The sequence below is a fragment of the Anabrus simplex genome, chromosome 10, assembly GCF_040414725.1.
Source record: "Anabrus simplex isolate iqAnaSimp1 chromosome 10, ASM4041472v1, whole genome shotgun sequence".
Classification (NCBI taxonomy): Eukaryota; Metazoa; Arthropoda; class Insecta; order Orthoptera; family Tettigoniidae; genus Anabrus; species Anabrus simplex.
In genome coordinates, this window is record NC_090274.1 from 43,781,577 (window position 1) to 43,806,323 (window position 24,747).

At 38.2% G+C, this 24,747-nt stretch overlaps 1 protein-coding gene across 3 annotated transcripts in view; it reads left to right on the forward strand.

Annotated features, from left to right (window-relative positions):
- Positions 1 to 24,747, forward strand: part of BuGZ (Bub3 interacting GLEBS and Zinc finger domain protein) — a 140,754-nt gene that overhangs the window by 17,879 nt on the left and 98,128 nt on the right. For all 3 annotated transcript variants that reach the window (XR_010861151.2, XM_067154989.2, XM_067154990.2), the window contains exons 3-4: positions 19,061 to 19,187; positions 21,164 to 21,413. Coding sequence is in view for 2 of the 3 variants with exons in the window: in XM_067154989.2 (XP_067011090.1) it covers positions 19,061 to 19,187; positions 21,164 to 21,413 (377 nt within the window). In the remaining variant the exon portion in view is untranslated. The remainder of the gene's footprint in view (positions 1 to 19,060; positions 19,188 to 21,163; positions 21,414 to 24,747) is intronic.

The window sequence follows — 24,747 nt, forward strand, 5'->3', positions numbered from 1 at the left end:
GGGAATTTTAACCATCATTGGTTATTTTCACTGGCACGGGGGATGGGTGTATGTGTAGTCTTCATCATCATTTCATACTCATTACAATGTGCAGGTCGCCTGCGGACGTCAGTTCAAAAGACCTGCACCTGGTGAGCCGAACTTGTCCTTGGACACTCCCGGCACTAAAAGCCATACGCCATTTCATTATTATTATTATTATTATTATTATTATTATTATTATTATTGAGCGAGTTAACCCTGCAGTCAGGGTCACGCAGCTGTGAGCTTGCATTTGGGAGATTGTGGGTTCAAACCCTACTGTTGGCAGCCCCGAAGATGGTTTTCCGTGGTTTCCCGTTTTCACACCAGGCAAATGCTGGGGCTTAATTAAGGACATGGCTTCTTCCTTCCCACTCCTAGCCCTTTCCTATCCCATTGTTGCCATAAGACCTATCCGTGTCAGTGCGACGTAAAAAAAGTTGTATATTATTATTATATCATAATGAGGTGCTTTTCTTGTGAGTAAGGGGTAACTATATAAATAAAATAGTTTTGTCTGTATGTTGGTCAGAATTTAAAAAAAAAGTATTTATGCATCGGTCATGTTCAGAATAAGAAGGAAAGTCACTTTTAAATTTCAGTCATTGTATGTTTGTGCATCATTAGAAAAACGATTGAATAAAATTTAAGTGAAAATCTGTTTAAGATCAGGGGAGAAGGCTCTGGAGTCTAAGCCAGAAGTGTTCACGCTGGGCATTTTGTCCCGTGGGCGTACAGTACTGTAATAGGGCGGGCAGGCAGGCGATTAGCATATACTGTTCAGCCGCAGTGACGCGGTTACATCACAGGCCATGAAGGTTGGGCAAAGATTTCCTAGTCATTAGCTGGCCATACACGGAAAGGAATTGTGACAGACGAGGCCTTTTGTGACGTGTTCCGACAGGCTAGGACTGAATTGATTATTTTCACCATGTGGTCCGTATTGACTTATATTCAAATTTCTGTAAAAATATTTTCACCGCCTTGTCAATACTTTATACATTTTATTTTATTTAATGTACATGTACGGTAATTAAATAAAATAAAATGTATAAAGTATTGACAAGGCAGTGAAAATATTTTTACAGAAATTAAGGCTAGGACTGCTCGTTAGTGAGCGAGATCAGTTCGAGGCGTCATCTGCTACAGGCAAGACCTGTTGTCAGCGCCTCAACGGAAAAACCTCACCTCACAGATCAAGCCTCTTGTAAGGAAAGCATGGAGTCGACAAAGGTACTGCTAGAGAAATTTATTGAAATGTACAAAGAGCGGCCTTGTCTCTGACAATTAAAACATGAGGTGTCGCAATCAAGCGTTCTTCAGTATCCTCCTTTCCTCCTTCAGCTTAAAAGCTACAAAATCCATAGTTACACTTTCAATTAGACTGTTCTCCAGTAATAGCTACGCAAAACAAGTCTTTTTTTACCAGTGGCTTTACGCCGCACTGACACAGATAGGTCTTATGGCGACGATGGGTTAGGGAAGGGCTAGGAGTTGGAAGGAAGCAGCCGTAGCCTTAATTAGGGTCCAGTCCCAGCATTTGCCTGATGTGAAAATGGGAAACCACAGAAAACCATCTTCAGGGCTGCCGACAGTGGGATTTGAACCCACTACTCCCGGATGCAAGCTCACAGCTGCGCGCCCTAAGCATACGGCTAACTCGCCTGGTAAACAAGTCATTATGTATGTGTTGTGTATGTTTGGTATTCAGCCCGAAGGTTGGTTTGATCCTCCACAGCTATGCCAACAGCTGTCATAGCCTACGCATCACTGAAGAAGCGTACTAGGGAAATGAGGAGTGAGGTAGCTTCCCGTTGCTTTCCTCACCAAGTCAGAAGTTGCTCGCATATCAGTCTGCCAAGCCCACTGAAATGCACGCACCAGCTGACCCTATGAGTGATATTTTCATACCATTCATACCAGGGACTGGCTGCATAAGGAATGGTATTACTAGCATCGCTCATACCTCAGTCACTTTCATATTGTCAAAGCCAAGGATGAGACTGAGGCAGATCAAACATTTAACGTAATAACGAGAAAAATCCATTCATGCTTACTTTTTTTTCCTAGTTGCTTTACGTCGCACCGACACATCTCTTATGGCAACAATAGGATAGGAAAGGCGTAGGAGTTGGAAGGAAGTGGCCGGGGCCTTAATTAAGGTACATCGACCAGCATTTGCTGGTGTGAAAATGGGAAACCACAGAAAACCATCTTCAGGGCTGCCGACAGTGGGATTCGAACCCACTATCTCCCGAATGCAAGCTCACAGCTGCGTGGCCTGACCGCACGGCCAACTCGCTCGGTACATGCTTACCTAACAGCATATCATTATCGCTGTGGTCCATTCGCAAATAATTCTTGTAATCGTCTAGTTCATTTTCTCTCAGGTGTTGTATCAGACTCGTGACTAAAGCTGTCTTGCTCTCCTATCCTTGATTTCATCCACTTCGATCGATTTTTCTGTTTGCATGATTTAACCTACCGGTATAGCAAAATGCACATTCCATCAGCTGCAACGGCAGTTTTTTTTTTTTTCCTCTGGACATTGTCTGCTTCGATGTCCATCGCACAGTTCTAAGTACAGCAGACCCGACCGGCAAGGATTTCAAACTAGTTTGAAAGGCCAGGGAATGAGGCTTGGCCTTAGGCAAAGATATCAAGGATAATTTAATAATCTTCAATACGGAACAATAATGAGAGTTGTTACTTGTAATGTGATAAGTTTTAAATACTATTTTCAGAAATTCAGTGAACAGGGAAAGTCACATAACACTACCGCACTGTGCAAAATCAAGCAGTAAACTTGAATTACCGAGCTTGATAGCTGCAGTCGCTTAAGTGTGGCCAGTATCCAGTATTTGGGAGATAGTGGGTTCGAACCCCACTATCGGCAGCCCTGAAGATGGTTTACCTTGGTTTCCCATTTTCACACCAGGCAAATGCTGGGGTTGTACCTTAACTAAGGCCATGGCCGCTTCCTTCCCATTCCTAGCCCTTTCCTGTCCCATCGTCGCCGTAAGACCCATCTTGTGTCGGTGCAACGTAAAGCAACTTGCAAAAAGAAACCTTGCTGAATTAGTAAATATATTACTTTTTGCTGAATGAATATCAGGAATTTTACTTTTTTTAAAATGGAAATACTGTCATTCCCACCCAAGGAGTTGTAAATCGTAGCTTGTACACTGTACGTTTGTAAATTGTAACACAAAAGTTCTAATGTTTTCTTTAAATATATAAAAAAATATAAGAAAAAACTGTTTATATCGAGTGCAGTGTAAATCAAACTGGAATATTTTTGGAAGGTCGGTTTTCTTGCAATTATAGCAGGTTAAAAAAATACTGCACCCCAATCAGCATTATGCTGAGTAGTGGAGGATACTTTCGTAATCGCAATCGAATGTCACTGCTCCATTCCCTGCAAAGTGTGTTCGCTCTCTCGCTTTACTGTGAAGTATGCTTGCTGTTTAAGCTGCCTGCATGTCCATCAGGCCAGCCAGGCCTCAATGGGCACTCAGCTGAGCATCTCTGGTCTAAGCCATAAATAATTTTATTCGCACTGGGTGAAATAATAGTTTGGGGAAAGTGTAAACATTAATTCTCAAATATCTCTGTTAAAATAGGTGCTAATGATAAATGTTGTATTAAAGGTGTTGTTGAAAAAAAAATCCGATCTTGTGTGCAGTACGAATTGATCCTACAATATATGTATGTTATATGTTTTCCGCGTCCTGCTGCCGTTCGTGTTAATCTCACCGAAGAATCCTTTGTGACAGTGAGGAGGAATAGTAAATTCTTATCTTCCATGTCTTGTACATTATTTTAAGTAAAAGCTATTTCTTTTTACAGTTTTGACACAAATATATAACCTTTGTTTTCCTGTCTGTCTGTCTGTCTGTGTCTAATGAAAGATAAGAAGTACACTAGTAAATATATGGAAGAGAAAACATTTTTATTAATAACAGAATATTTTAATAAAATGTATGAAAAAGAAAACTTGTTATTAACAAGAATAGCCTGTTTGGTGGCCATGATCCTTAGATGTCAAGCCTGAATGGTCTGACACCGTGGTTAGCAGGTTTGAGTCCTGATGGTGGGGGGGAAAAAAAATCACCATCAGAATGTTGGCCAGTAGGGTAGGAGAGGTAGTGGTGTACAATTTCTAATCGCTAGATTGCATGCCAAAAGTTTGGATTAAGTTTCAAACCTATCTGCAGGGTTCATATGGAGTGAGTGCGTATGACTCTGTTGGTGGTGATTTATCCAACAGAAGTAGATGTTAAAGGTTCAGCAGATCGGTTGGCTTAATTCGAAAGGAGTAGGCTATGTGCCAACACCGGGTTTCACCCTCTCCATACCTCATTGTCATAATGCCACGTCGAGCTGCACTGGTAGCCCATGGGCGTCGAATAGAAAGACCTATACCAGGCTAGTCGAACATGACCTTGGACACTTGGCAGTAAATGCCATATGATAAATAGGCCTACCGTCGCCGTAAGACCTATCTGTGTCGGTGCGACGTAAAACAACTAGCAAAAAAAAAAAAAGGCCTACATAAACTTCTGACATGTTTTGTTCCTGGAAGAACATAATCAGATCTATCACTATCATGCACGTATCATTTCAGTATTGTTTATATTGTGTATATATGGTACTAATTAAGAATTAGAGAGTATTATGAACAAGTGCAACACCATTTTATTTTAATACTCCGTATACATTAATAAATGTGAAAATTTTTTCTGAACTTACATAATTGCTTTCGGTCTGATGTATGTCCACTTCTCTCAGCTGTTGTAGTTTCATTAATTGCTTAGCTGTTTAAAACTTTATATTAAAAGTTTTTGGACTTGAAATTGAAATCATAATTTTAAATATCCATAATTTTCTGCACTGGAGTTCACCAAATGGATTTCTCAAATTTAGATTGTGCAGGATGAATTAACTCCTCCCAAGGCGTACACATGAGGTTGTTTACTGGTACATCCACTACGGGCCTCTGAAAATGGTAAAACGTGTGGAAATTGCATCTAGGTTCTGCAATAACTTCTCCACACAGTTAAAATAAGCTATCTATATTCCGAAATAGCACGATCTGATATAGATCTTGATACCCTAAGGGACCTGAAATATTTGCCCAGAATGAGTAAATTTGTAATACCAGTATAGTTGGTCCGTTATTGGATATTATAAATTTTCAAGCTAACTCATTCCTGGTTGTCCAGAATGAGTAAATTTATAATACCAATATAGTAGGTCCGTTATTGTATATTATAAATTTTGAAGCTAACTCATTCCTGGTTGGCAGCGTTTCGCTAATTTGGGCTCGTCAGTTGGTAAATAGCACACCTACCAAGACGCATGGCTAATGCATATCGTGGAACCACTGCGCAGGCTACTTGGAGCCACTGGCAGTGCCAATGCACCGTGAGAGACTGTCTCATTTTAAAAAACTGATGCCTGTCTGGCCATCAGATGATATACAGGTTCATTCCTATGGGAATCTGCTACGGGCATCTGAAAATGATAAAAAAGGTGGGAACTGCATTCCCATAGGAATCAACATATATATCATCTGATGGCCAGGCAGGCATCAGTTTTTTAATATGAGACAAAAGCGATTGTGGAATGGGAAAGGGCTAGGACCGGGAAGATGGCTATAGTAGCCATGACTTTCAGCTTTTGCATGGTGTGATTATGGCAAACCCATCTCTTCAGGAGTGCCGATGGTGGGGTTCAAACCCACCGTCTCTCAAATGCAGGCTTGTAATTTTTTTTTTAAGTTAGTGATTTAATGTCGCACTAACACAGGTTTTCAGTGATGCAAGGATGGGCGTGTAGTTGCTGTGGAACTAGTAACATTCTGAGACATTGCTAATTTTCTATTTGGGAATTGAATTTGGACTAAGATATGTCTGAATTTTTCTTGGTTATATTCACACCAGCCCCATGGTATACGGGTAGTGTGTGTGTGTATCTTTTAACTTGGGGCCCTGGTTTTGATTTGCATCGTGTCCAAGGATATTAATTCTGGACTGAGGGCTGAAACAAGTTTCATTCTCAGAAGGAACCCTGGTTGTCTGATGGTTGAGAAAGTTTGTTGGTTGCCTTCTGTGTTGGAGGCTATAAAAACAAATTCCGACACAATCCGTTACCTTCTAAGAGTACTTAAATTCAAAGGTGGGTTAATTGTTAAGTTTTGTTTTTAAAGCAGATAATAACTGAAGAGAGTTCAACGCATAATTCTTGTATTCTTATTCTAAGAGGAAGCATTTCATTCAGTAGTGGCTTGAGCAGCAGCTCAACCAAGAAATATAGTACTATTATCTTTGTATATGCAGCAGTTACATTTTCCTAGAAACATGTCATCTTCATGTTGGTAAGATACATACTGTATATTATGGGATTACCTGCAATGCTTGTGCAAATTCTACCTTTGTTTTTTAAAGCAAATAATCTTCAGATAGCTGTGATATGCCAAAGTTGAATCTGTTCACTTTTGGCTCTTTGTTTTGCAGGGCTAAAAGGCCATCTGGCACTCCGCCCGGCATTATCACACTATAACATGCTGATGTTCACTAAGGTTTGAGGCGAATATGTTTTAATAATATCTTCTCTTTTTTTTTTTTACAAGAAAGAAATAAGAAAATCACCTGCTGATCAGTTTTAATTTTCTTATTGTAAATCATCCCATTTAATATAATTTAATTTTTAATTAGCATTTTGGAAGCATGATACTCAACTTATGAGGTGACTTTGGTTATACAAGGTGTATGGAAAATGTTCACTGAACATTGGTCTTATTAAATCTAAGGAAAGCACTTAAAATTAGGAACTGTCTGTTGAACTCTTTAGTCACATAGGACTAGCAGCATTAGTTACAGAATAGCTCCCTCTGCAACTAAGCATAAGTAGTAGGAATATTCACAGTTGTGATTTAGCCCTAGAGTTGCCTAAAACTATGATCTGCTATTTCCCCGTTTTGACTTCAAGTGAGTCTAGTTTTAACCCTAATTTTACCTGTTTTATCAAGACCAGTAGTTATAATTTTCTGTACACCCTGTGCTGTACTATTTTATCCTGCTGGAATGCTCTTATAAACAGGTATGAGTAGAATTTAAAGTCCTTCATTATTATTGGATCATTGTTAAATATGATACATTTTTAGTTGTGGTGATTATAATTCTAAGGGGCAAAGCACTGAGATTATCGGTTCGGTAAAGAACTTGATCGTCGCCAGACCAAGTCCTTGAATTTTCGTAGCATATTGGGTGCATTTCACCAAATCCCCCCCCAACAAGTTTCTTTATCTAGTGAATTTTCAAATAATATTTGTTACGCATGTGTAGTATTGTGCAAAAAACGCAATAGCTTCACACCTTCATTCGTTCCTCGTACCTTAATGAATATATCTATTAGCATTTAAGGGCGTCAGTAAAGAAAGTGGCAAAGATTGGCTTCTTTACCCGAAATGGGTTATCTGTCTAAATAAAATTATAATTTTATGGCTACACTGAGATTTTTCTCTCATACATCATTTTTATTTTTAATAAACCGCCTTTGGTGTTGGGGTCATGCAAGGTGAATGGAGGAAGATTGGTTACTTAGGAAAATAGTGGAGCCTGTCATGGAGGGTAAGAGAAGTAGTGGGAGACTAGGGCGACGATGGTTGGACCTTTTTTTAATGATTTAATGATAAAAGGTATGGAACTAAGTGAGGCTGCAGAATTAATTGTGGTGTTAAGTTTATTCACAGATGCTTGCAGACTGAACACTGAAAGGCATCTTTGTACTTCATTTTCATTTCAGATTAGGTTTTCAAAAGACGAAATTAGGCCCAGTTCAATTTTTATCTGTCTTTTTCGTATGACATCATGGGAAAATGACTAGAATTTCTTGGAACTTGGTATTTGAGTTCAGGGATTGGCGAATTTTGTGCTGGGCTACTAATGTAGGAAATATGTAATAATTATACATTAAAAAATTTGTTCACAGTAGTGTATATAGTAATTTCCAGTCCTTTATGTTTCATATGTTTTTATTTTACAAGGAATAACAGCACAGATATTAGTGACTTATTACATATTTCATTAATTTCCAGTTATCTTAGTTCTATCTAAAAATTGTGCATAAACAAAACTGTAGAAAATCATTCCCAGTCTACCATTTCTGATAAATTTGTATTGTAATATAACTGATTTATTCACAAATTTAAATGTTTATTGCTAAATCCCTAATCAGCAATTTTAATTCTCCTATACCTGTGTATAAGTCTCCAGTTGGAAGAGTGTTAATGTTGTTTTGTTTGGTAAGTGTGTTGCTATCACAAATATTCTATAGGTTATATGCTTGACTGATAATTTTCAGGGGTGTGATGCATTTGTTTAGTGAACATGTTGGGAGAGAAGTGATACGTGAAGAATAAATGCTGTTGTACGTGAATTAAGACTTATTACAATCACAGAAAAGCTGTTAATGGCTTAAACTCTTTGGTTCAGAACTTCAGTACAGCATGTAAAATTTGTGCCAGACAGATCTGCTATTAAGATTTTAATTTCTGAGATTAAAAAACAGTTGAGCCTTGGAAATCCAAGTGCGAACTTCCCCTGTGATTCAGTGTTTGTCATAGTTGTCATCCCCTCGTCCAGTATTACGGGTTCATACCTGGGAGAGGTGTGAGGAAAGCATTGGCAAACCACTTCCTTTCTCGCCTAGTATGGCTCATTTTGGTGCTGCTTGTGGATGCAACCAGCCTCTGGCCTAACAGACAGACCTGTGAGTGGTAGTTGGGTATTTGAAGTACAGAAAAAAGTCAGTTTGTGCAATTTCAGCATATAAGACCTCAGACATGTTTAGTGTTCACCTGACAGAAAAGACAATTTTTCTGGATCTTGAAAATTGACAAGATCATTGCTTGAGGCCTCTCTCCTCTTCAATACCTAAAGATTTATACATTTGTAAAGACAAAAACAAACAAAGATCAGTAGAAAAACATTTTGCAGCCTTTCCTTGTATTTCTCACATAAATTACCCAGATCTGAATCTACGTCAATGACTCATAGTAATTAATCTTCAACTGGGAGTGAGGCAGTTGACCTCAATGGTCGAGGTGAAGACTGATGGGTCAAGATTGTTTCTCTCGAAATTAAGGTTGTGTTTTATGAAAAGAAATAATCATCTGCCATAGTGGAGCATTTAGACATTCCCCCTGCAATATCTTAGTGACAAATGACTAAACTCATCTAAAGTGGGATGTCTTATCACCTTAGGCATTAAATTACTAAGTTTTCAAGCCTTTGGTAGAGACCTATAAAGTCTATATTTATGCCGTTTGATGAGTGGACTGTATCCAACCACTTTATACACTACATGGAGCCTGCCAATGTTACACACAGGCTTTATCGTCAGCGACCCCTTTAAAAAGCGCTCGTATCAAGGGAGTATTTACATTTTAATTTGTGATAGAACAGGGCATCATTAAACAGAACAGTGAAAATGTCTTCATTTTGAGTAAGGCAGTCCATGGAAATTTCTATAGGAGAAAAGTTAAATTACATAGCTCTTGAGCCTTAGAAAGTTTTTGCTTTGCTGAAAATAAGTAGTTGTAAATGTTGCTTGTATTTAATATGATGATTGAAATGTTACTGTGTCACAATGCAGGGACTTGTTAGGGTGAAATGCTCTTTGTAAAAGCTGACTGGACCAGAAATTATAACTTCATTTCTGGTAGATACTATGCAACTTGTAATTCAGTGTAGTCATCCTAACAAGGTATTGTGAAGAGATTTGCACCTGGTAATAATTTGTATATTCATCCCTGTGGCTGTCTGGGCACTGCTTTCAATTCTAATGTTTCTCACTTTTGGAGGTAATCTGTTTGACACACCAACCTAGTTGTGACTCATTGTTTTAATGTATTTCCTTGTGTTTTTATACTTGAAAATGTGATCCACTTAAGTAGATAAATAATACTTCATGTTTTAATACAAATATCTCATCCCTTACAGTTCTGCTATCTTTGCTTCCAAAGTTGGTAAAAGTAAAGCAAAAAAACCCCAACTCCTTCGTAGTGGCATCTTTCTTTTTACCTCCTGCTCTCTGTTTGTTCCTTTGTACTCTAAAGCTTCTTATCTGATATTTATTTATTTATTTATTTATTCATTCATTTGACCCACAAAAAGGACCCTGACCGGGCGAGTTGGCCGTGCGGTTAGGGTCGCGCAGCTGTGAACTTGCATCCGGGAGATAGTGGGTTTGAGCCCCACTGTTGGCAGCCCTGAAGATGGTTTTCCATTTTCACACCAGGCAAATGCTGGGGCTGTACCTTAATTATGGCCACGGCTGCTTCCTTCCTGTCCTTAGCTCTTTCCTGTCCCATCGTCGCCGTAAGACCTATCTGTGTCGGTGCGATGTAAAGCCATTTCTAAAAATAAAATTAAAAAAGGGACCCTATGTCAGTGAGACAATTCTCGGAAAGTGATGATTGATTACAAATAATAATATTCATATTGGTCCATATAGTTTTAACCACCTAATCAGTACAGGACACTATAATCAGAAAATATTATTTATGAAAAAATAGTGGACATGTTTCGGTTCTTGGAGTCGCCAGCACATAAACACCACAAACACATAAATACGATCATTAAAATACAGATGTAAGGAATGATTTGAACACTAATATGATTGAGAGAAATATGTATGGAAGCAGTAATTTAATTATTTCTGACCTTATGATCAGATATGGATCATGTTTACACATGCCACCTGTCCTTTTATCCCTCAGACTTGTCTCCTTCGCAGTCTAGCCAAAGGTCCTTAAGTCTTTGACTTCTTCATTCTCTCTTATAAGGTGGCTTGACAAATTGTTTCTAGGTTGCATCCCTCATTTCTGCAATTTTCTTCCTAAATACTTATCTTTGCTGTATCTACCTCTTCAACGCCCACTGCTTCAGAGTCTTTGTGGACCTCCCTCAGACACAGAGGTTTGATTATTATCTTGTAGGCCATTCTCTCTAGGTTCATACTCTTGATATGTTCTCACACTAGTTATTTTAAGTCAAACGCTTTCAAGTTTAAAATTATTGTCCACCTTTTCAATACAAATATATATTTTTAGTGATTAAATTCTACATGAATTAAAAACACCAGTTAGGGACATGTTTCGTCCTAGTTATGGGCATCATCAGCCTAATACTAAATCTTAAGGTCAAGAATTAAAACTATATACATTGGAACGTAATAGTAAACTTAATGCTAACTGGTGTTTTTAATTAATAAATAATAAATAATAATAATAATGATAATAATTAGTAATAAATCCGCTGGTACTACTGTTTAATATAAATAAAATATACTCCACTGTTGGGTGCCACTTGTAACAGTAATAAAATATTCACCGCACACTTGGGCGTTAGTTTAAATCTTAATATAATAAACATAAATAAAATTATTAATTGAAATGACTGAAATTTGGGCGCCTGAGTTCACCAAAGTGGATCACTCGAATTTTGATAGAGCATGATGCTTCTCCCCTGTAGGGTGTGTACACAAATCTGATTGCTACATCTGCTGCAGGCCTTACATAATGCTCGGAAGACGATTAAACAGGTAGGAACTGCACTGAAGTTCTCCAGTAACTTCTCGACTGATTCTAAAATAATTGTATTGACTTGCATCAGTGCACAAGCATTTTTCCATCAATATACAAAAATACACAATGCACACTCAGAACATTAACAACTGCTGGAAGACTCCCTGTGTACATGAAACAATCCTGTAATAAAAGCCGTGAGAAATGACAGTGAGGACTGAACTACTATTTGTAGAGAGCCTGATGACCAGTGATTACAGGACAGATGTATTGCCCTTCACTGTTTTTGTGTATCAACACAAATTGCTGACTCTCACCATTGACACATAATATAACACTTTGGTACTGTACTTCTTTATGCACTTGGTTTAGAGATACTTTTGCTTGCACAAACACATGCTGTTGGTACTATGCCTTGACACCAGGTCATAGATTAATGAAAGTTGCTATGAGACATAGAAGACCTAGTATGGGAAATACATCAGTACACTAGAACAGCAATTGTCTAAAAATCAGTAAGTAATCTGTAATACTTTTGATTTCGAAACTTAGTGCATTAGTTGGCATGTTGGCCACGCTGTTCGAGGCATGCAGCTGTGAGCTTGTATCCGGGAGATAGTGGTTTTCCGTGGTTTACCATTTTCAGACCAGGCCTCTTTCTTCCCACTCCTAGGCCTTTCCTATCCCATCATCACAATGAGACCTATCTGTGTTGGTGTGATGTAAAGCAAATTGTAAAAATAAAAAAAAAAGTAAATAGTTTCCTGGAGCATGCCCTTCACACGCATATATAGTCTTGTCATTCCCCCACTCCATCTCAATATGTCCACTATCGTTCGGGCATGTCTGTCCGATCGTGAGTGAGAGATCTTCCGTGTTTAGGTACCAACGTGAATTTACTTCCAAACTTGGAAATAGCTCTGTGTTTCCCAACTACGTCTACAAAATAAACTGTTTGTATCTAATATGCAAGACCTTCCAACTTCAGATATTTCTGTATTAAAATACCAATAAAACAATACACTGTGAAAAGTACAGAGGGGGGTGGGGATGGTGGTATGTACAATCACAACTGGCCCCAAAGGGCCTTTGGCCTACCAAGCTACTGCTGCTCAGCACAAAGACTTACAGATGATGAGATGGTGCTTAGTGAGTGCGACGAGTCTTCTCTGCTATTATTCTTGGGTTTTCTAGACCAAGACTGCCCTCTCGCTGTTAGGGGCACGCAGATGTGAGCTTGCATCCGGGAGATAGTGGGTTTGAATCCCACTGTTGGCAGCCCGGAATATGGTTTTCCGTGGTTTCCCATTTTCACGCCTTCTACAAGGTGCTAGTTTTAAATGCACGGGCTATCCTATCCCATCGTCACCATAAGACATTTCTGTGTTGGTGCGACATAAAGCCACTAGCAAAAAAAATCACATAGTGTGAGTGGACCATGAACCAGCCCTCTAATTCGGGTAAAAATCGCTAACCTTGCCAGTTCCTGGGTAAGGGGCAGGTACACTACCCTTACGTCACGTGGCTGGCTATAATTATAATAATAATAAGAATGTTATATCCTTGTGTGCCATGTATTGGAAGTTTTGATTTGATGCCATCTAGGTTGCCCTTCAAAAATCTGATTTTCTCAACCAAGTCTGAACCCACAATGTTGGTATCCGGAGGCTGGTTCTCTACCACAAATCCAGTGCGGTAGATACAGGCAAATTCACCTTTAGTTGACAAAATCGTCGATGACCATTGGAACCAATAATGAAGTTGTGAGTTTGATGATGATGATGATAATAATAATAATAATAATAATGAAGAATAACAGAGTTCCAGGAGTAGATGGAATAAGAATTGAACACTTAAAGCAGATAGCACAAGAATACCTACCGATATGGACCTCTCTTCTAGATAAATGTTTAAAATTGGGAAGTATAACAGATGGAGAAAATCAACAATCAAACTATTATACAAGGGAAAAGGCGACACAGAGAACTCAAACGCGTATAGAGGTATAGCGTTGGAATCTACATCACTGAAGCTCCTAACAGGAATTTTCGGCAAAAGGCTGGCAGAGAAGCTTAGAACCCCTTTTCCCAGAGGAACAGTTTGGTTTTAGAAAGGGAAGGTCCATGACTCTAGCAGTAGAAAACCTGTTGGAACAAATAAAACAGACAATAGAAAGACCAAAAGGAAAACTATATGTGGTTTTTGTTGACTACTCAAACGCCTTCGATATGGTCAACAGAAAGGTATTTATAGATAAACTGGAGGAACTAATTGGAAGAACGAGCACAATGACCCTGATATCGAATATACTGGCTGAAAATCACATAGAGATGATGGAATAGGCATATCTGACTGGCTGTCACAGACAGTGACCTTCAAGGCGATCCACTCAGCCTTATCCTGTTTAATGTTCTCACGAACGATGTCGCCAAAGGAATGGCAGGAACAAGCACATACATATGCGCTGATGACATAGCTATCGCAGCGACAGATATAAACTGCAAGTATCGATAAATACATTATGTGAATGAGCGGACATCCAGGTAAACGAGGAGAAGACGGAATTGGTAGTGTTTAGGAAAGGAGGAAGACTCACTGAAGCAGAGATCGTCAAATGCAATGGCAAAATACTCAAGGGCTAACAATTTTATATATCTAGGTATCACAATCCAAACAACGGGAAAGAGTTTCAGGTTACATATGAAATCTAGAGCTATGAATGAAATCAGAAACATCACACAACTATTGATTACCACAGCTATGGACCTGTTCAGGTTAAAGATACTACCTGTTCTGACGTATGGCCTAGAATTAGTGGGAGAATACCTCACATACAAAGAGCGGGAAGAATTGGAGCGAGTAAAGGCTAGATACCTGAACAGAATTTTAGGAGTCCCGCAGAATGCAAGATTGATGCTAAGTATGAGCTTACCAGGGAGACCTTCTTAATAGAGGATCTGAGATGCGAGCTCATACTTCCAACTAGTACCAGCATCAAACAGCTTATACAAGATCTGTATGAGAAGAAAAACAACATACCAGAGGACTTCTATGCAACATCTGCAATGCAAGACAGGACCTGGATGGAAGCTAATCATATGCGACACGTGACGACAAGACTGGCGATTCATGGTTTTCACCACAAGGTCTGCTGCAAGAAATTATTTCACGAACCAAATCCAAATGACGAATGTGTGTGCGAGCTGTGCTTGGAATTTTGTGATAGATACTATATTATAAAAAGCAGGAATTGTCAGAAATCTATCATAGCTTATAGCAAAGAAAAGTAATGTAAATGTAATGTAATCGCTTTTTTTCACCACGACACGTGTGCATTTTCAATAATAATAATAATAATAATACAGTAATTATCTTCATATTTGGTTATGTCTGCTATGTGACTTCACTGTCTCCCTTTCACTCAGTTGTGGGCCATCTTAAGGGATAGATTTAATAAGAGGAATAATATGGAGCTGAGCCCAGGTGGGCGGGTTGGATCTTCGCTCGTCTGGTGGCATTTGAAAGAGCTCAGGTAGGTCAGCTTCAGGCAGGTAGATTTGCTGGCACATTAATGACCTTTGGGGCAAAATTCTGGCATCTTAGAAAAATATTATAGTAGGCAGTATGATGTAAAACAAATAGCATTATTATTAGTATGGCCATAGTGATATAAATTGATTTATAATCTTCTTTTCATTTTATACTTCACTAATTTAAAAAAAATAGCTGTTGAACTTCTCATTATCGAGCTCGATAGCTGCAGTCGCTTAAGTGCGGCCAGTATCCAGTATTCGGGAGATAGTGGGTTCGAACCCCACTGTCGGCAGCCCTGAAAATGATTTTCCGTGGTTTCCCAATTTCACACCAGGCAAATGCTGGGGCTGTACCTTAATGAAGGCCACAGCCGCTTCCTTCCTGTGTCGGTGCGACGTAAAGCAACTTGTAAAAAAACCTCACATTTTTTTGTGCAATTGTGGTGGTGATGCCATCTTGCGGATATTGAGAGGCAGTCCAAGAGGGAGAGCACAGCTCAGTTAACAACATTCAGTGTAATGTTATTGTTGGTCAGTTTTTTATGGGCTTAAGACATTGTAAGTCAGTGCATTTAGCTTTTACCAGCTTTGCAATAGGTCAAGGGATTCTTTCACTTCCACCTCCCTCTATGACCCCATTTTCGCTTATTTCTTTCCACATTATTCTTCACAATTTGATGGTTATACAGGGTGGTTAGAAACAATGTGAGCCGGGTATATGAATGTCAGAGGGTTGGTAATACTGATCTATAATTTGAAAAAAAAAAAGTAATTCAGTTTCTTGTGCCGTTGTAGTGTTATTAGCTACTTCAGTTAGCCAATCAGATCGCTTTGCAGGCGAATTCAAATGGGCTTTGCGAGGTCGGTTTGCTAAATCTTCATGCAGCTTAAGACAGACAGGCTTGAGTGTCATGCCGAGAAATCAATATCAAACACACTGTGGGTTTCAGGCGGTGTGAACGTAGCGTAATCGCTATGGTGCGATCCTGTCAGCGTGGAGGTTCGTGTGTTGAAGTCCCTTCCCTGGCGAAGTTTCTTTACAATTGGTGCTCTCAAGCTGGTCTTAAGCCACGTGCAGTTTTAACAACACTGCCTCACAAAGCCCATTTTAATTTGCCCGCTTAGCGATCTGATTGGCTAACTTCAGCAGCTGATAAAATGACAACAGCACGAGATATTGAATGATTTTTTTCACAATACTTATCAGTATGACCAACCCTATGACGATCATATGCCCGGGTCATATTTTTGCTGACACCCCCCCGCCGTATTATGTTCCTGATCAATATATGGACTTGTGATTGTACAGTTTCTTTACTTTGTAAAAACAATCATGAAAGCATTGACCATCTTCGGCATTTAACTTGTTACCGTGACGATCGTATGTTACATCCTTGTTAATAAAAATATTGCGTCACTGTTCCTAGCCTGGTGCATTCCTTCCTTAGCAGACCCTCCACTGAGGGTGGGTGGGTGGCATCTGCTATGTATAGGAAATTGCGTGTTATTGTGGTGGAGGATGGTGTTGTGTGTGGTTAGTGCGTTGCATTTCCTTAGCCAAGGGAATTAACCATTAAAGGTTAAAAATTTCTGACCCAGCCGGGAATCAAACCCCGGACCCATTCAGCCAGGGAGCCTGATACATCCTTGTTGACGACGTTTGGCAATGTTGGACAGCTGTAGAGCAATAATTTTGTGCTCACCTCTGTTATATCATGAATGGGACATAAATGATTCGATATTGTGGTTCTATTACAGTAGAATTCCATTAGTCCAGTATCCAACAGTCTGGAACGCCCAATGGTCCGGCACCATTCCAGGATTTTTATTATATATATTTTTTTAACGTTTTTTAAGTTGCAAATAAGGAGAGAAACAACTCTGACCATCAACCAGAAACAGGAAATGATCAAACGCCTGGAGAAAGGTGAGAATAGGTATATGAATAGGTATGAATATGAATAGGTATATGAATTTAATACTGACTCTTCAACCATTTACGATATTAAGAAAACAAAAAGATGAACTAATTAAATTTGCTTCTCAATCGGTAACAACTGAAATATTGGCTTCCACACAAACATTTAAAAAACCAAAACTAGAACGATTTGATAGCTTATTGTACAAAGGGTTCAGTGCAGTACGCTCCGAAGGAAAGCCGGTAATGGTTATTGAAAACTCAAAGAAATTTGGACAAGACTTAGGTGTTGCAGAAAGTGAATGCAATTTTATTCTGATGGTGGCTCAGAAACTTTAAGTTTCATGGAATTCGAAGACTTGATGTAACCGGAGAGACACTTTTAGTAAACCAAGATTCAGCCGAAAAATACAAAAACGAGTTTGAAGAAATATTTGCAGTTAATAATGATTCTGCTGATCAACATTTTACTGAAAAACTCTGTGTTACAGCTGTTTTCGCTGTACGCCTTAACTTATATCGTAGTAAGAGGTACCGCCCGATAGTCGGGCATTTCCGATAATCCGGCACCGGTCCGGTCCCGAACGTGCCGGACTATCGGACTTTTACTGTACTTTGTTAAATGTTTTAATTTTAGATGGAACAAATATTTCCAGACTTAATATTTCACAGTTTTTGAAAAAGTATTAATAAACATACTATTTGTAAGGGAAAGTGCGTAAAACATAAAAGATCAGAAATAGTGTTTTACATAACTTTTACAGTTTATCGATATTGCTGATATTAATAAAACAATCTGATGTTTCGCGCATAGGTCCCCTTAATTTTGCTATGCCACTGTACACACTCAACTCTCGATTTACCGTAATTGGATCAACCGCGTTGCGGCTTAACCACAATATCAAAAATACTAAAAATGTACGAGTGTTCGGAGTTACAGTAATACAAGCACAAGAAACAGTTATGCACGGGGGTGCCATAGCTAATGTCGAGTTATTGCTGGAGTACATAGAGGGCCAGGATGGTGCTCTCATCACCGAAAAACTTGTTTTGAGAAACTTGAAGAAAAATAAAGAAAGTTTTTCTCGGCACAAAAGCAGAAAAAAATAACTGATTGTTTTCAGAAAGAGTCAAGTTAGGTAGTCTGAATATTCTTCTTTGACTTATTAGTTTCAACAAAAAGTGCTGTTTATTCTTCCATTTATTAATTGTGCTAAGTGCTACTTTAACTGCAACGTATTGGGTAAATTAGTAAAAAAAATTCAATAGTATAATTTATCATTTTAACTGTACTTTCAGTACGCCTGTTTTATTTTTAAATTTTTGCTGGTTAACCACGATTTTACTTATCCGGGAAGCCTTAACCTTGCATTATCCCGGTTAATCGAGAGTTGAGTGTACTAATAAAGAGTGATATATAGTTCAATGCACTATCCGGTTGTCCCTGATCTTAAATACAGAGTTTCAAGATATTTTGCAGAGCCATTTTCCTGTGGTGTTTACACAAACCGCCAGACAAAAATTGAATTGACCCCACTTTTGGCTTTTGTACTCCCAATTTGAGGTCAAAACGAATGTTGAGGTAAAACTTTGAAGTGCGTAGACAAAATTGTAGATAATTTGGTTTATATAGCTAAGCTCTATGAACAAAATCATAAAACTGTCTTTGGGTCATTTCCTGGTTTTTACTCTTTTTCTTGAGCAACCTAGAACTTGGTTGTAGGCTATGACCATGCAGTTTGTTCCACCTATCTTGTTTTTAATGTATTCTGCTTCCTTGACCTAACTGCTGAATTAAGGCTCAGATACTTAAATCTGAAATAGTAAAATTCCTTTTGTTTAAAATAAGAAAGAATTGGTATATCTTAATTGTGGTCACATTTTCAAAGATGTAATGTTAATCCTTGTTAAATTGCATGCTGATATGAGTATTCTTGAAGTCACACTTATTTATTGTGGCAGAAGTTAGATTTAAGTATCTTACTCTGTTTCTAGGTGCACAAAGAGACTATAGACAAGGTACCTAATTCCCTCCCAAACAGATCTAATATTGAGATTGAGATCTATGGGATGGAAGGAATCCCACCAGATGATATTAAGGAACATGAACGACAGAAACAAGGTGAGTGGTATTGCTTATTCATCTGTGCATCAGTGGTAGTGTGTTGGCTTTCAGATCCCAAAATAGCGGGTTCAAACCCGGCAGAGGTAGTTTGGGTTCTGAAGGGCAGAAAAATAGTCCATACGACGTCACCGTGTAAAAGACCTCTGATAACTCATTTGGTGGTTATCTGACAAAATTAAAATTCAGCCTTAGATGCCCAAGAGAGATTTGGTTTACTCTGCCATCTACTATACCTAGAGTAAAACGGAACATCGAAATTGACTGGCAAGTAGTCAGATGGAGTTAAATTAAAATGCTTGCACGCGGTAACTGAGGCCATAAGATTATTATTTTTTCCACTCTTTTTTTTTTTTTGCAAAGAATTTAGTAATTTTTTCAGATTTCCTAAGTCTTCTTTAGAGGCGAAGTGCAAATTCACTTAAATACATTTTCTTGTTTTTGCAAGAAAAATAGGTTTTATTCTATATTTCTTATAGCAAGCCTACCTGGCAGCCATGATCGTTAAGGCGTTGAAGTCTAAATGGTCTGACACCGTAGTTAGCTGGTTCGAGTCCTGGTGGTTGAAAAATTTTCACCATCACAATGTTGGCCAGCAGGATTGGGGAGGTCGTGGTACACAATTTCTTATCACTAGATTGTGTGCCAGAAGCGTGGATGAAATTCCAAACCTCTCCGCAGTGCTCATATGGAGTGAGGGCATATGGCGCTGTTGATGGTGATTCGTCCATCGGATGGGTTCGTAAAGCCTTGAGCAGACCCCTTGGTGCTATTTGACTGGACTGGGCTATGTGCCTGCACTGGGTCTCATCCTCTCCTTCCTATTATCATTTATCACGTCAGTTCATATGTCACATCGTTGCACAAGACTTCAATCATATGTGGGCAGACACAATAACTTAACCAACAGTATGTTGAATCAGAAAACCACCGGGCTACTGTACATCTCGGGTAGCCTATACAAAATATTACAATTTAAAAATTCCTCTGCTGATAGAAAAATACATATTTTCAAAAATGACGAAGTTGTCGTGCGGCAAGTATCGCGTAGCTATGTGTTCGTATTCGGGGGATGGTGGGTTCAAATCCCACCGTCGGCAGCTGTTAAGGTGGTTTTCTGTAATTTCCCCATTTTCACACCAGGAAATCCTGGGACTGTACCTTAATTCAGGCCATGGCTGCTACCTTCCTAATCCTAACATTTCCCACCCTGCGTTGCCGGAAACCTTTGATGTCTTAGAGTGACTAGCATTTTTTTCTAAGAAAGGAGTTCATAGTATGCAGACCAGATGGCAGCTGTGAGCACTGAATGCTGTTGCTGGTGCCCTACCAGCACATGTACACAGATGCAGTAGGAGCGGTGACTAATGTGCCGTGAATCGGATCACTGTATCGATTCAGTAACGTGAACGGAATTAAATGAATCGAATGTCCCACATCACTATTTCTCATTACCAAAAATTGATGCCTGCTTGGCCATTAGATGATATAGATGTTGATTCCCATAGAGAACCTGAAATATTTTTCCCGAATGAGTAATTTTATAATACCAATATAAATGGTCCGTTATTGGACATTATAAATTTTCATTCCTGGTTGCCAGCTTGCTGCGACAGATTCATCTCACCTCATACCTATGCCCGTAGAGAAACGGGACAAGGGATAGACAAACAAACATTTTATATTTCTTATAGGAAGAACAGTCTGTTATAGAGATTTGGTGTTTATATTTTCAATAATTTTTCTAGAATGATGAATAAAAAGTTAAACAAATTTTGGAAAATATTTTCTTTTGCACTGTATTTCCAAGTTTTTATTCCATATTTTGGTATCTTTTAGGGCATAATATTATTGTACAAGCATTTTTTCATAGTTCTTAGGTAGTAAAGATCTGAGCCCTAGTTTTATCGTTTTTAACTTCAGTTATTTGTTGGTTGGTTGTAAAGTGCTTGCTGTAAGTGCCGTTTATGTTCTAGGCGGGCGACCAGGATCTCCAAGTAGTGGAGAGGATGAGCCTGCCCCAAAGAAGAGTAAGCCAGAAGGGTTGCTGGGTAATGGGCCAGTTCCTGGTGGCCCGGGGGGCATGATGCAAGGTATGATGCCTCCCAACCAAGGTGGTCCAATGCCACCCCATCCTATGCAGCCCATGGGGCAGTTTGGTCCTCCCATGGGGCCTATGATGGGACACATGGGGCACCCCATGGGACCGCCGTATATGGGTCATGGGTATGTATATCCTTATTAATTTTATATATATATATATATATATATGACATGATACTGGTGAGAGGATCCAACAATAGAAGTATCTTGTTTGTGAGTTTCATTGAAAAAATATATGCTCGTTTGCAGATAAGTGTTCAGTAATTCTAATGTAGGTGAGTGTAAGTTCAAGTATTTTTCTGGATGAGTTAGTTGTTTAAAGTGAATTACCTTTAGATTATGTGTGGAGTGGTGTTTGAATACATATTCTCAGATCTAGAAAGGGCTAACTGAATTCTGGTGTAGTTATGTCAGGAATATTCAGACATTTCTAAATGTGCAGTGGTGAAAATTCTCCCATTTCCTACAATACATCTGTGCAAAGTAGGATTTTCAGGATATGCAGCAACAAAATCAGATTTCTGTCACTGCCTGGATATCACACCAGATATGAGATTTCAACTTTCTACAAACACTTTTAACCTGAAAGAAATTGGGACAAGGAAATGCCACCATTCCTCACATACCTGTTTGAAGATAAGATTTTTATGATTATGCTTGTAATTTATTACTTTAAAAAAAAAAGTACATAAATACTACTGAGCATTTATGAACTCATGGTAATTAATGTAGTAGACACATTGACAGTGTTAAGTAAGGATTTATTTAAAGTTCCACACATTTTTTTTTCAAATCCAAAGGGATCCACAATCAAAAGTGTTTGGTGTTATGGTTAATCAAATTAATTCCCTGCCAAATGACATGCATTTCAATACCACATCATCTGTTTACCTTTTCCTCTGTAACTAGGCATACGTCTCTTCTGCCTTTCTAGCTGTGGAAACGGTGAGAGTGGAGGGTCATTCCAGGGTTGTGTGCAAGACATTTTGAAAGGGTGTGAGAAATAAGTGTCTTTCATAATAACATTTTTGTTTTTATATATTACAATAACCAGCATCCAGTGTTAGTCAGCATTGAAGAATGGGGTATTTGAGAGCAACACACTTAAAAATAAATCCTGTTGCGAGTGTGACAAATTCAGACACCTCCTCAGCAATGTTGCCAACTTAGCGGATTTTCTGCTAGATTTGGCAGAATTAGAAGATTGTCGGCGGAGAAATATATCATTTAGCGGACAGCAGATTTTTTGGCGGAATTCTAGATTTATTATAGTGGAATTTAGTGGTTTGTGTTTTTTTTAAAAAATGTGTATTCCAGTCTCTCTCTGATCTTCCGTATTTCTTGTCAGGAGTCAGGAGCTAGCAGTTACATGAGGAAAACATGTTATTTGTATCTGATGTTATGAGATCATGGTATAAAATTTGTAATGCGTGGGGAAAGGGTAGGCTTACTTATTTCTTGGTTGACGAATGATGACAGATAATTAAACTGTGGGAGAGTAACATTGATATTTATGCTATGAAGGAAGAATGTTTAATAAACTGGCCTGTTTTGTGTGTGGCCCTTGAGGTAGGGGATTCAGCTAAGTTGCACCCGGCACTAAAACGCCTACAAGTTTTAGCTCGCAGGCAGGGGGTTAATCCCAGTGAAACTCACAGAGCAGGTGAGTGCAGACATTTACTTTTATTATTATTATTATTATTATTATTATTATTATTATTATTATTATTATTATTATTATTATTATTATTATTATTATTATTATGCGTATGGACCCAATGGATCACGCAAAGCTCTAACGATTCTGTTTTCTGAGTTGCCAAACAGCTCTCATCCTTTCTCCGTGGATTCTTTTTCGTTCTTCTGTCCACTTTGCTCCAGTCTTCTTTTTCACTTCGTTCTCTGGTTGCACTTTCCATCCATTCATTCTTTTCCTATAGAGGTTTCTGTCCGCGGTGTCAGTTGAGTTCATCTGGGGTTTTTTCAGATCCTTCTTCACTTCCAGTACCCATCAAATATTTTTTAGATGTTCTATGTAGGTGAGATTCTTGTGTGTTAGTCTACTTGCCGGCAGTCTGCGGACATGTTCATAAAATTTCAGACGTCTTTTTTGGATGTCTGCTGCAATGTTGGAAAGCTCTCCTGTCACCTTGCGTGACCTCAGTCTCTATCCATCTTCTGTTTTTCGAGGGACGAGAATTTTACTCAGATTATTATTATTATTATTATTATTATTATTATTATTATTATTATTATTATTATTATTATTATTATTATTATTTGAGATCGGATTTCTTGGTGGAATTTTAGCGGATCTTGAAAATATAAGTTGGCAATACTGCTCCTCAGAGAAGTGAAGACTTTACTAAAAATCTGTTCTCTTAGTACATCAGTTTGATATAAACAAAATCTTAAACTGTATATTTGGTAAACTCCACTGATTTGCTTAAAAATTTCACAGTAGATAGTAGTAAACGTGAATAGATAGTGTACAAACTATGACGACTGAAAAGTCAAAGCATTAGATGTTCAGGATAGCCAATTTGTAAGAAGCCTGTGTTACTAAAATGTATTCTGTATAAATTTTAATTGAATGATTTGTATATTACCTGGAAGAAGGTTTCTTTATAAAAATATGCATGTCATAATAATATTTGAATATACAATAAAACCTCGTTAAGATGTTTCTGCAGGGAAGAAGGAAAAAGAATGTGTTAGTGAGAAAACATACTAATGAATATACGAATAAAAACTATCCTGCAGGATGGAAACACTAGATATGATTTTTTCCGACATGAAAGGATTTTATAAAAATTGTAATTGAAATCAATAAGTTAAACCACCTCTCCAAAGTTATCAATCCTTATATTTAGGATACAATCAATACAACTGGTGTTATAAGTTGAGACATATTTCACTTAACTGTCATAAGCATCTTCAGCTACAATAAACTTCACCTAAAGTTTGGTCAGGGCCCCAAACCTACTGATCTCAAAGTATAGTAGTTCTCTAAAATCTAAAGTTCACATTAGTGAAGATCAATAACCATAAAACTAGTGTGTAAGCTTGTAACAATTTCAAATTTTTAAGATAATGAACTAAACACACTACATCCGTATTGACGGATGTTAAAATACATCAAGTAAATAAAAACCATATTAGATTTCACATTGCTATCAGTCGACCACTAAAATGTTTTTTTACAGTACTATTAAAATTGTTCTTATTTTCGTTGAATGAAGTCTAAGGTAAATTAGAATAGTCACTAGTTAAATCTGATTCTGTTGCATAGAAGTGAGAGTCAGGTAGGAAAAATCACTTAATAATTTGTTGACTAATGGAGTAGTTCACATCACAGAATTGAATCATGCCTGAAACTGCATAAGTATGTTGAGGCAAATGTCCAGATTTCCTTTAATAAAAGGGTAAAACTGAAAAGAACTGTCCTTGGGTTTCT